This window comes from Choristoneura fumiferana, chromosome 24, assembly GCF_025370935.1.
Source record: "Choristoneura fumiferana chromosome 24, NRCan_CFum_1, whole genome shotgun sequence".
Classification (NCBI taxonomy): domain Eukaryota; kingdom Metazoa; phylum Arthropoda; class Insecta; order Lepidoptera; family Tortricidae; genus Choristoneura; species Choristoneura fumiferana.
This window is the reverse complement of record NC_133495.1, coordinates 8,404,625-8,418,641: the sequence shown is the minus strand read 5'-3', so window position 1 is coordinate 8,418,641 and position 14,017 is coordinate 8,404,625. Positions and strand designations below refer to the sequence as shown.

Sequence of the window (14,017 nt, the reverse complement as noted above, 5' to 3'; positions counted from 1 at the left end):
GTACACGTTAAGAAACAGCTCTTCAACAAAGCTGCCATGTCCTGCAAAAAGGTCATACGGAAAGCGCGATTCCTCCATGTTGGTTGTATTGGTGCCAAATTTGCTTCCTACCCCTCTGAGAGTAAAGAAAAAGAAAAGAAAGAAAGAAAAGTCCGTCACTGCCACCACTGCTGAAGTCGGATAAGTCGCTAGCTCATACTGCAGCGGAGAGGGCAAACCTGTTTGTCTCTCTGTTTGCGGAAAATTCGCGTCTTGATGATGGTAGTGCAGCGCCTCTCTCCATTCCTCACTGTGGTACGTTTAAGCAGGAGGTCAAAATACACCAAATGGAGGTTTTAAGAACGCTGCGTTCTCTGAACGTGAATAAAACTAGGAATAAACTATACCTGGAATTGTTTTAAAGATCTGTGCTTCGGAACTGTCTCCGGTTTTGACACGTCTGTTCAGACTCCCTCAAGATGGGGCAGGTCCTGGTATCGTGAAAGATTGCTAATGTGCAGCCAGTACCTACCCAAAAAGGGCAGTCGTGCCGACCCGTCGAACTATCGGCCTATCGCAATCACCTCCATACTATGGAAGGTAATGGAGCGTGTATTGAATGCTAAGTTCCTGGTAGGTATATCTAGAAGGTAACCATCTCCTCAGTGACCGCCAATACAGGTTCCGCCGAAATCGGTCCACTGGGGGGTCTTCTGGTATATGCTACTCACATTTGGGGGGAACCTGTTGTTGTTGTTGTTATTGGCGAAGCTCCTGCTGTGTCTCTCTTCCAAGGCATTCGATAGGGTCTGGCACAGAGGCATTATTAGCAGAATTCCTCCTGTCTTATGCTTACGGATCTCTGATTTCCTGCGGAACCGATCTATTCGAGTCGTCATTGACGGATGCTCATCTGATCTCATGGCAATCAATGCCGGGGTGCCTCAGGGATCGGTCCTATCTGCAACTCTATTATTGCTGCACATTCACGATTTGCTCATACCCGATGTCTTTGGATACGCAGATGACGCACAATTGCAGAGAGGTACCTTTCTAACGGCCCGGGCCAGCGATGATAAGATCGGGCACTCAGGGAGGTTATGGTACAGCGGACGAATTCGACCTCGGAGGCCATGTCCGACTGGGGCTCGGCCAACTTGGTCCAGTTCAGTGCTGCCAAGATACAGGCGTGTCCGTTTACCGCTAAGCGGAGACCGTTCACTTTGGCTCCTACTGTCCATAGGAGGGTATCCTTACCACCTAAAGGCCACCTTGAGGTTCTTGGGTTAGACCTTCAATCTAGTCTCAACTTCGGTGCGGCTATTGAGTCCAGAGCGAAAACGGCTGCTAAAAACTTTAGTGTCCTATATAAGGTGAAACGGTATTTCACACCAGAACAGCTTTTTACTCTTTACAAAACGCAGGTAAGGTCGTGTATGAAACACTGCTGTCGCCTTTGTGACGGTTCCGCCAAGCGTCAGTTAGCCGCATTGGATTCGGTGGACTGCTGGGCCCGAAGACACTTCGGTGACAGTCCGCTGATCCGGAAACAGGCTACGTAGCCTCAAAAACCGTCGTAGAGTTGCTTGTCTGTCTGTTTTTTTTTTAAATATAAGTAGTACTTAAGTTGCATGTTATCTCATGTTTTATTTCAAATGAGATCACAGCAGGTTTGTTTCGATAATAAACAGTATGCATGCAATTTAAAAACAACCAAAGCAGTCATATATTTACCATCGAAGTTAATCCGTCGCACTACGTTAAGCTTTGGCAAGTTATACATTTGATTTTTTCACTTTCCGGGTTCGAATTTTTGGAAAGATACATGTTTATCTGATTTAATTTGGATCTGAAATTCAAGTATTTTAATTAATCAAAGTTGCCATTCAATAACCTAATTTCAGCCTTTTATATAGTAAAGCCTAGACGTTTAGAATAGCTAGATGTCAATTCATCATATTTCTATACCCTATTTCCTTTTTATCATGTTCCTTCGTACCTAACTTTAATAACAGTCAATAGAGTTAGTGCACCTAATCATAATAATTATTCGTTTATAAACTTACCTTTCGTAATCACAATCAATTATTTCAGGTTTTGTTGCCAACACGCTCTATTATTGCGTTGATATAAAAGACGCGCATAGTACCTTACCTATCCTTGGTAAAGAGATTGTAACTTAAATTCCTAAGATTTTGACACTAAAATGACAGATTATTGACTTACTGGACCAAACATAATCCTTTAATATTATGTTTTTTTACTAATTTAAATATTTTCTTTCTTTTGCTATGTTGTAATGACGCTAATACACCACAAATTCTGTTAACTGTTTTGTACTAAACACTCAAACGACTTAAATATATTCTTATCAGTTAAAACTAAAATTTAAAAAATAGTCCTTTTGAGGAGGCTGTATGAAAGCGGCACGGCCGCGGTACGAGTGGATGGTACCCTTTCTGAAAATTTTAAGACTGAGGCCGGTGTGCGACAAGGATGCATTTTGTCGCCCTTACTTTTCAACACCTACACGGAGTACATCATGCGCATTGTCTTGGAAGAATGGGATAGAGGTATATCGGTTGGGGGACGTGTGATAAATAACTTAAGATATGCTGATGATACAACCCTTCTCGCACAGACTAAAGAAGACATGGAGAACCTTCTGACTCGTCTCGAGACTACAAGCCTCAAATTTGGACTATCTATCAATCGCGAAAAAACGAAGATGATGATAGTAGACCGAGCTGAACAAATTAGAACTAACGTACAAAGCATAGCTAACTGCGAAGTTGTACAGAGCTATATATACCTCGGCTCTACTGTCTCCAGCACTGGAGGATGTAGCGACGAGATCAGACGGCGGTGCGCCATTACCAGGTCAGCAGTAGAACGCCTGAGAAAGATTTGGAGGGACAGAAGAGTTACCAAGAAGACGAAGGTCAGATTGATGAAATGTCTGGTTTTTCCGATCTTTCTCTATGGAGCCGAAACTTGGTCTCTGAGACTGCAGGATCGCCGTAAAATTGACGCATTGGAGATGTGGTGCTGGAGGCGTCTCTTAAAGATCCCGTGGACGGCATTTCGCACCAATCTTTCTATCCTCAAAGAGCTTCATATTAAAGACCGGCTTTCGTCGACTGTGCAATTACGAATACTGAAGTTCTTTGGTCACATCTCCAGAAATGAGAATTCAATGGAGAGATTGGTGGTTCAGGGGCAGGTGGAAGGCAGGAGGGCACGCGGCCGATCACCAACTCGCTGGACTGACCTGATTAAAAAGCTACTGAGTCCACCATGGGTCCAGTGTACTCGCAACGCCTCTAACCGGCAGAAATGGAAGCACATCGCTAAGAGGGCTGTCCTCGAAAGGGTCTGCGACCCACCGAACATCTTTTCATGTACCTCGTCTGCGCAACCACGACCACTCTGACAAGAGTGTCCGACTAAGAAGAAGATCAGTTAAAACAAAATACCAAACGCATCCAAAACTTCAGAATAGACTGGAACATTTACTAAAGCGACGAAGAATCAAATTTCTTGATATGCACAGAGTACTAAAACGCCAAATGTATTTAAAGGTGAAAAATCACAAATGACTTAACAATATAAAAGTTTAGAAACTAAAACAGGTAAAAGCACTAAAGAGAAAAAACTCAATTTAAGCGTCGGATTAGTAATAAGTGTCCCAAATTTCACTGATTTTTCAGGGACTAAAGCGCCAAAAAAGTCCTCTGATCGTCCTGAAACTCAGATAGGTCGATGCAGAAAAATTCGCTGATTCCGGTGGTATATATAACTCAATTTGGCCCAAAGTGTCGCTTTAGTATCTTTACCTCCGAAGCGACGATATAAATTCTATAGGCGGTTTTTTCTTCCCACATACATACGAAATTCAGCACAGCTTGTACGCATCGGTAACGAGGGCCACGAAGTATTTAGATAATTCCCACGAGATTTTTTATGAATTGATAGAAATTTAATTCGAATACCTTATCTAATGTTTACCGCGAGCGAAGCCTGGAGTCTAGGCTGGTCTACAATATATATATCCCATAAACACTCGTACTGCGTGCGCATTTTTTCTTTTGTTGTTAGAGAGGCCAGACAAACGAACTAGTGGGTCACCTGATGTTAAGTGATCACCACTGTCCAGAGACACCCGCAGTGCTTTACGCGATGCCAGTGCGTTGTCGGCCCTCGCATTCGTGACAAAACAAGCATTTACATGTGATCGAAATGAACTAAGGCATTGGTTCCCAATCTTTTTATACTGCGATAATCTACATACCTACTTATTATAATTATTTTCACGGCGCTTAAATACAAAGTAAATTTAAATAACTAAAAACCTGGAAGTAGTACCAGAAAGTAGAGGATTGATTACACTATACTTTCAATTAGGTTGCGTTTTGTTTTAGTTCCTATTTGACGGTGCCCATTCTAAAAGTTTACAAATGCATCATGCCTTAGCGAGGTTGCATACCTATTATTTGGGTAATTTAATACTGGCCGTTTTTCTGTCAACTTTGATTTTCTTCAGTAAAGGGTGAAGCGCACTTGACAAGCACAAATTACGAGTGTAGAATTAGAACTCAAGTAGAATTACAGACTTAGAAAAATATTCATTTTTTTTATTTTGCAGGTGGTAGGACCTTGTGCAAGGTCCGCCCGGATTGCTACCACCATCTTGCTCGCTAATCCTGCCGTGAAGCAGCAGTGCTTGCACTGTTGTGTTTCGGCGTGGAGAGTGAGACAGCCGGTGAAATTACTGGCACGTGAGGTATCCCATCTTAGACCTCTAGGTTGGCAACGCGTCTGCAATACCCCTGGTGTTGCAGATATTTATGGGCGGTGGTGATCTCTTACCATCAGGAGACCCACTTGCTCGTTTGCCATCCAGTCGAATAATATATATACATTTTTTTTAATAACTCACGTATTTGTAACACATGAATAAAACTAATGACACGCCCAGGATGGGGTTTCTTAGCCGTTACGAAAAAACCTTGCTAATCTTAACATGTGATTGATTTAATATGTGTCTATTTTACCCTTAAACTACTAATAAACAATAATATTATTCTTAAGTAAACTTAGCCGTAATAGTTTTACTTGTTAATTTGATTCATTTACTCCCATTATATTTAAGCCACGGACGGACAGACAGAGATAGTGAAGCTAAAAGGGTAACGTTGTCATTTTGGTGACGTCCCAGGGCGTCGCGACGCACAGTTTGAGAACCATTGAACTAGGGGTTTTATGAGCGATAAAATACACATTTTAAGTCGTCATCGATCGATACATTGTCTATAAAAAAATATGCTTTTCGTCCATCTAAGTATATTACCTATTTCGTATTGACTCCCGGAGGGGTCATAGCTATGGATATGATATGGGTAGCTAATTTATAATACGTAGCGTAGCACGAACTGTTAACGACGGGAGCTAGTTCCTGTAATTGGTGTAGAGTGGCGAAGTAAAAGGTTACGTTTCACATCCAGTAATAAGAGCTACGAACGAAACCCCATTAAGGCCCGTCTGTATATTGGTCTATCACAGGGCTACATACATCAGAAGAATTATAATAAATCGACTGCTGAAATTTATATTTATATTAATACCTATGTATTTACAAAATAAAATGATAAAAATATATGCGGTCGAACATAAAACCTCCTCCTTTTTTAAGTCGGTTCAAATTCAATTAAATTAAACATAAAGGTGGTCCTCGTATGCACGAGACACGTTGTTTTGTTTTATATCTACATATACAGTTCCAGCATAAAACTCAAACATGGAATGATAATTGTACTGCATATCGCCGGGCTGGCCTGGATTTTTGTGTGAAGATATCAGTATTATAGAGTTTTGAATCTGTAGCCCAACATCCTGGGGTGGGCACTAGACCATACTGTGGGGTGGGCACGGCTCACCCGGCCCTCCCCTCTATATACGCCTGTTCACAAAACCGCGCTGTGAACTGTTTTTGTGCGCCGTTTTGATGTGAGATACATGCAGTCTAGTACATAGATGTCACTGACTGTGACCTTATTTGCTAATAGGCGTCCACTGCTCCGTGCAAACCGCATCAGCAGGTGCAGGTGCAGGTGGTAGGACCTCGTGCAAGGTCCGCCCGGATTGCTACCACCATCTTGCTCGCTAATCCTGCCGTGAAACAGCACTGCTGTGTTTCGGCATGGAGAGTAAGACAGCCGGTGAAATTACTGGCACTTGAGGTATCCCATCTTAGGCCTCTAGGTTGGCAACGCATCTGCAATCCCCCTGGTGTTGCAGGTGTCTATGGGCGGTGGTGATCTATTATCATCAGGAGACCCACTTGCTCGTTTGCCATCCAGTTGAATAAAACACGCGGGTGACCTGATGGGGATCATTTCGAATTTAAACATTTAATTTAATTTCCAGGATGCTGCGAAAGTGATCTGCTGGCTTGACGGCTCTGACTTCCGCGAGGACTTGACGGATGCTATTGAGCAGCAGGAAGTCATGATACGGACGGAGCCGTCCCGCCGTGACTCTGATGCCCTTACGCCAATGCTGATGCGGAGCAGAAGTGAGGGCACCAGCGAGGGGACGGAACGGTCTGTCTGCAGAGACCTGTGTAAGCAGTTTGTTATGGTCCTAAAGGCCCGGAGCGGGTGGACGCTTATTGAATAACCTAACCTAACCACTAAATGTTGGAAAACCCCCGACTTTGTCACTTCAAAGTTCAATATCTCAAAAACGGCTTAACCGATTTTGATAAAACATGTCTAAGAACCATAGCTAGAAAAACGGCTTTCAAATATAAAAACCGCATCCAAATCGGTCCACCCGTTTAAGAGCTACGGTGCCACAGACAGACAGACACACATAGCGGTCAAACTTATAACACCCCTCTTTTTGCGTGGGGATTAAAAATAGTACCTATGAGCTGCGCTAACTGCACCCGTCGCATGCGGCGGATTTTAGCTGCACCTGCACCCGCTCGCTCCGTGCACCGCGCCAGCTAACGTTCGCTCTAACAGCATTAACTGCACACAGGCTGGTGAAACAACAAAAATAGTAGATTGAACAACAATAACATAAAACGAGCCATTTTACCCAAGACGTGGATAGACAGACACGTCAAGGGGAAAATGGGTTTAATGCTCGAGTTTTACACTCTGCTTTTCACTTCGATGGCGAGGAAATTAAATAGAAACAGTGGAAACAATTGTTCACTTACTATGTACTTTCATTGTTCACTCATTACTATTATTATTGTAAATTTTAAGTTTTATTGTTCTTTTTTGATTGATTTTTAGTTTTATATAAATTAAAAATTATTTAAAAAATATGTAGAAACTTCTTTGTTTATGGCTGTTTACACCTGATTGCCTTGGTCTTAGACGAAGATTTTACTTTATGCACTAGAGCATAAAAAGTCATTTTATGTCGCCTAAACCCGGCATAAACACGAACTTTACGAGCATGAGAAGTGAAAAAATATTTTTATGTTCTGGAAAACCTGTGGCATGTTAGGATTCATATTTGGTGAAATAGCATCTTATATTAGTAAATAAATCGGCAAAATGGCTATCAAATTGACGTCTGAAGCTGATTGGCGATTACCCAAAGGTATGGTTATACTACCTTTTGTCAAGTGACACCATAATTACATTTCGAATGATAGCTGAAGAAGATATAAAGACGGAAGAATAGACAGTGCCTATGGTGGATTAAGTTTTAATGTATTTTCTTGTTGTGCCTCAATACAACACAATACCTCTTTATTGCACACCAACACAGTAATCAGTATCACTATAGCCGTGGTGGCCTAGTGGTTTGACCTATCCCTCTTGTTCTGAGAGGAGGCCTGTGCCCAGCAGTGGAACGTATATAGGCTGGGATGATGACAGTAATCAGTACAGAAAACACAGGTATATATAGAAATTTTCCTCATTTCGTAAAATAAACTATTCCTATTCCTTTCTCTATTCCTATACCTATTGTTGTAGGTACCTATTCCTAATCTTATTCTCATTCTCTTACCTATTTTGTCAGTGCTGTATGAAGTTGCCAAAGTGTTAATGAGCATGTTTTCATTTTCAGTTCGCCACCGCCGCTCCCGTCGTGCGCTCATTTCCTGCTGTCTGCTGCTCACGGCAGCCGCCGGCAGCGGCGCCGGCGCCGTCAACAGCTTCGGCATCGCCGTGCTAAGTCACTCCGGGCACGCTCTGCCTGCTCTCAACCTTACTGCTTATAACATCACTGTGTATAACGGGTAAGTTATAAATAAATATCACGGGACACTTGATAGCAATTGAACTAGTCCCAAAGTAAGCAAAGCATGTGTTATGGGCACTAGGCAACGGAAAAAATACTTAAATACATAGATATAATTATACTTAAATACATATTAGGCCTCCCCCATTTAGGTCTATACTGGAATCCATACCTACATATTAAAATGTATAATGTAATGTTTGTCATAATGAAAATTTGCCATAACTAATTTTTCTTGAATACTATAAATAATTCCTGGTTGTTATAAAATAAACCTAACCTACGAAATTAAGGCTAACGACCGAGATCCCCCATACCTCCAGTGGCTTCGGTTGGTTCGACCTACAGAAAAGAAAGAAAGAAGAAAAGATTGAAAGATTTTTGATTCCATTATTACCACAGCTTACAGAAACCTTTTATAAATTTTTGGTATCCAGGATTTATCTTACGTTCCAGAACAGTGTCACGCGGCTGGCAAGAAACTGCTGAGACGGGGTCCGTGCTGTGCGGCACGGCGCTCGTGCTTGGAGCAGCTGTCGCTACTGCCACCGTGGATAGACTTGGCCGAAAAGTACGTTCATCATCATCATCATCATCATCATCATCATCATCGTCATCATCATCATCATATCAGACTGTAACGTCAAACCTTTAACTAACGCCATCTAGCAATATTTTGTTGACATTCCCCACACCATAAAAGGTGTTTACTGCTTTTTACTTTGTTTTGAACCCTCGACGCAAACAGAGGGGTGTTATAATTTTGACCGCTATGTCTGTCTGTGGCACCGTAGCTCTTAAATAGGTGGATCGATTTGAATGCGTTTTTTTTATTTGAAAGCGCGTTTATTAGCGATGGTTTTTAGATGTGTTTTATCAAAATCGGTTTTGCTGTTTTTGAGATATTGAACTTTGAAGTGACAAAGTCGGGGGTTTTCCGACTTTTTGTTGGTTAGGTTAGGTTAGTGTACCTTCTATAGTAGGTAGGAGCCGTCGCCCGCGTCGAAGATTTTTTTTATCAAACAGCGGGCAAACGAGCGGGTGGGTCACCTGATAGTAAGTGATTACCGCCGCCCAAGGACAGCTACAGCATTATTCGGACAGCGGGTGAATGAGAAATATTTAACTTTTAAGATTGATTTTTTTTTGGAATCTTTTTGTATTTTTATTTCAATTCCAAATTTTCTAACGAAACGAATAACCTCTTCAATGAACTAAAATAATTTCCTTGCTCACCCGCGACCTTACGATAGCTAAGCTTATGCAAAATATGCGTGTTCATGCAGTTCCTCCACCTCCACACTGTAAGAACACACACAAATCACACAAACCCATCTATCACCACCACCACACTACACTGACGCGTTTCGAACTCAAACAGAGCTCATCTTCAGAGTGACACAACCGTACACCATGCTACCAGTTGTTAGACTAACGAACCACAACCACCGTTTTAACTTGTCACTGTCTTCCCCAAGTACCCACATACGTTTTATGAAACAAAACAAAACTACCCACAAATTATTAATAAATTTTTTAACCGTCCTTCAAAACTACCTTGATTTTTTATTTATTTACTGTCAAGGCATGTTTTATTAACTACCATTGCTGAAATTAATTAATCAAGGTAGTTTTGAAGGACGGTTTAAAAAAATTATTAATAATTTGTGGGTAGTTTTATTTTGTTTCATAAAACGTATGTGGGTACTTGGGAGTTACAGTGACAAGTTAAAACGGTGGTTGTGGTTCGTTAGTCTAACAACTGGTAGCATGGTGTACGGTTGTGTCACTCTGAAGATGAGCTCTGTTTGAGTTCGAAACGCGTCAGTGTAGTGTGGTGGTGGTGATAGATGGGTTTGTGTGATTTGTGTGTGTTCTTACAGTGTGGAGGTGGAGGAACTGCATGAACACGCATATTTTGCATAAGCTTAGCTATCGTAAGGTCGCGGGTGAGCAAGGAAATTATTTTAGTTCATTGATATGGACCTCCGCAAAGTAACGCCTGATTCAATAAATTATTGGAATAACCTCTTGTCCGGGTGAGCGGTTAGTTCCGATGGAGTGCCGTAAAGTTTCTCGATGAGGGCTACGGCATAGATGTCGCTAGTGTCGCTGCTTAAGTGGCTGAATAAGAAACAACACAAGCTGAGATATGAGGTGCATAGAAGAAATTCGTGGTGTAGCGGTATAGCACACGGCACGGAATGCCGAGGACCTGGTTTCGATTCCCAGCGCTGGTCTTATTTTTCCGGTTTTTCTGTGCATCTATATTTCAGTTTGTATTTTCGATTTAACTTTTAAGGTTAACTCTGACTAATATTTCATCATATCAGCAGTAGGACGTCCACATTTGGACGTAGGCCTTCCCCATAGACCTCCAGTTGCTTCGGTTAGAAGCGGCCTGGATCCACCGTGAACCCGCAGCTTACCAGACCGCCTTATAAATTTTACCCATAATTATCTTTTCATTAATTTTTGCCTGAAAGAGTAACAAACATACAGAAATCCAGAAAAACTTTCACGTTTATAATATTTAGTAAGAAGTAGGATAGTCAGACCGCGTTGTGTATGATACGTGATACTAACACAGCCCAGCATAAATACGTCAAAGTTTCTATGATTGGTTTCAGGTGTTCTTCTTTCGTATGGCTTAGGTACATATTACATTTAAATCATAGCGTCGATGACACTGCAATGACGTGAAACCAACAACGGCTAATGCCGCGTAAAGGTAGACTTCCGACTAGAGCGGCTCTATCGCAACGGCCGCAGCGTCAGAGCCGCTGCGTCAGTGTCGCAGCGACTCTGACGCAGATTGGCTTCCGAGCAGCGCGACTCCGGTGTCAGTTTGTTGTTATTCCATGCAAAATAACCTCAAAACCACGTGCGATCCCAGCGATTGCGCGGCAGTGCTTGCGCAAAACATGGCACGGCGCTAACACTCGGCGATACTGACGACGATAGTGACGCTGCGTTCGAACGTTAGTTCATAAGTTTCCGTACTGCATAATACTATCGCTCTATCGCCGCGTTACTGACGCCGGAGCCGCTCCACGCTGAAGTCTACCTTAATCAAGAATGTCAATATTTTTTCAGGAGAGTGTTAAAATTAAATCTTCGTGTTTAAATATACCAGCCACGAAATCTCAAATATTTGCTATTTTTCTATAGGTTACGCGACATTGCAGTATCAACGAAGATAACTTAAATTTACACTTTCTGGTTTCAGGTGCTACTACTGATATCCTGTTTCGGTATAGCACTCTGCCTCACCATCCTCGGTATATACTGCGACCCTCGTCTCAACATGTACTCCTGGTACACCCACCAATTGTGGCCTTACAAAAAATCAATTACCAATAGAGAAAAAAATAATGACAACTTAACTAGCATTAATATGATAAGCGAAACACTGATGTATTCAAATTTGAATGACACAGATGAAAATTCGAAGCCATTTTATAGAGTAACTGAAAAAAATAACAGTATAGATGAGGGATATGTCCAAGTTGTGCAAAATGCAACGGAAGAGGTCAAAGATAAATCTATTTGGCCTACTGTGATACTGCTATCCATGCTGGTGTTCTTATATAACATAGGATTGGGATCCGTGCCTTACGTATTGATATCAGAACTGTTTTCCCCCAGAGTAAGTATTTATTTTGTATTAAGTATGAATACTTTTGTAAAGCATTTTATCTGTTTATAATCCTTTTCCTTAGCTTAGGAGTCGGCAAGCTTTTGAGTCGGAAGAGTCAAAAATTACAATTTACAAAATTTCTAAGTTTTTAAAGAGCCACAATTTTTTTTCTTGCCAACAATAAATAGTGCTAGCATAAATATAAGTTTGGAACTAAAGACCGGCAGCGTCACATCCAAAGAGCCGCATATTGTCGATCCCTGCCTTAGCTTATTTTCGTGGTTTTGCTTACGTTGAAGTATTTGAAATAATCCATTCTTATGGCATGTTCCTGATATTAAAGATGTCTCTCAACTTTAAAGTCAGTAACGATGCTGTTTTTTTTCCAAATTAGGTAATTCTGAGTTCTCCTTACTCAGAATCACGAGCACTTATTGATTTACACGAAGAAAATAAAGTGGCCCTAAGTTTTTTGTCAGTTTTGTGACTTTTTTGTACAGTTTATAATGGGTTGTTACCAAATGGGCACATGGGTACAATTTTTATGGAAAATTGGGGACGTTTGTTTGTTCGACAAAATCAATAGTGTTCGTGATTCTGAGTAAGGAGAAGCCATGATTACCTTATTCTAAAAAAAATGATGCGCCATTTAAAGTAAAAATGCCCTCTTATATCCCATAACTTTAGAAACTGAACTTCTCAAAATTCATCCTCGGTCTTAATGAAAGGAAGTCTTGCAAAGTTCAAGGCCCAATTTGATTTGGACTCTTGATACGTCATTCATTCAGTCAATTTTTTTTTAGATAATGCTTCTTATTAAATTTGTGACTTAACCACTAAATTTATCATCCACAGATCCGCACCCTCGCGTCAAGCTTGCTCATATCCTGGATGTGGCTCAGCAGCTTTTTCACCCTTCGATACTTCGGCACTCTAGCCACCGCCATAGGCCTCCACGGAACCTTCTACTTCGGAGCCTCCATTACATTTCTGATCTCCTGGTACATCTATCTGATAATTCCAGAGACCAGGGGCAAAAATCAGAAGCAAATTGATGAACTTTTGGATGGACCTCTGTTTGTACATGTTAAAAAGAGACGAAAGGTCAATCAAACGTGATCGTCAGTTTTTAACGAAAGCCCTGATATGTGAGGTGATTTTGTGAAATATGACAGGAGATCATTTTGGGAACAGATTTGACCTTAGATGTAGTCTTAAATATTAAGATGAATGCCACAGTATTTATTTTTTACTGCCTAGCGGAATGTTTGTTTTAAGCGACTTTAATTAAAGTTTTAAAAAGAACATTACGCAACTACAAGGTGTCAGTTAAAATTAGTTATTTAATAACTGAAAACTTATGAAAATAAGAAAATACCGTTGGGGTGTCTAAGGCTTTCAGTTTATCAATGAACACCTTATATTTAATATTAAAATGTTTTCTTGACAGGTAGGTAATGAAGTAGATATAATTGTATTAAAAATAGTCAATGGATCAATCATTCCATACTCATTAGGTTCGTATTAATAACCATCGTAAGGCTAATTTAAGCAGGTGTTAAACAATTACATTTACGAGAAACCACGGATCATATTGCAGTAAAAAAAATGATTTTATTCATTTAATTTAATTTTTAGGGTTCCGCAGTAACAATCGAAAATTTAAACCATAATATTTCGTAGTCAAAATAACTATAACTGAATTATATTTAAACTTCATTTAAAAGCCGGCAACAGATCAGTTACTGTCCTGATCATTTTCCATCGGTTGATCCGCTTGCTATTTGTCTCCCTCATAAGCAATCCTTGTAGTTTTGCCACATCTGTCTGTCTACGACTTACCTCAGAAACTGAGTACCAAAATACTGTAAAAAATTGCATTGTTGTACTTAATAAATAATTAACTACGTGGTTTACCTAGAATAAAAAAATAAGTTACCTTGCCTACAATACTTGATGAGGGGATCATATTAATATATAGTAACTATTTAGTTAAATGTATATCGGATACGTGAAAAAGTTTATCGCAGTGAAATAACAAAAAATAAGGGTCTAACAGTAGCTGACGCGGTCTGCACAGAGCGAGTGGTCGCCTAAATAACGCGTTAACGCGCGCGTCGCGTGCGACGG

At 40.8% G+C, this 14,017-nt stretch overlaps 1 protein-coding gene across 1 annotated transcript in view; it reads left to right on the top strand.

The window, feature by feature from the left end:
• Nucleotides 1–14,017, top strand: part of LOC141441636 (facilitated trehalose transporter Tret1-like) — a 69,443-nt gene extending 55,426 nt beyond the window's left edge. Inside the window, exons 6-10 of the mRNA XM_074106427.1 lie at nucleotides 6,406–6,601; nucleotides 8,074–8,245; nucleotides 8,704–8,818; nucleotides 11,477–11,896; nucleotides 12,743–14,017. Coding sequence (XP_073962528.1) covers nucleotides 6,406–6,601; nucleotides 8,074–8,245; nucleotides 8,704–8,818; nucleotides 11,477–11,896; nucleotides 12,743–13,006 — 1,167 coding nt within the window. The 3' untranslated portion in view covers nucleotides 13,007–14,017. The remainder of the gene's footprint in view (nucleotides 1–6,405; nucleotides 6,602–8,073; nucleotides 8,246–8,703; nucleotides 8,819–11,476; nucleotides 11,897–12,742) is intronic.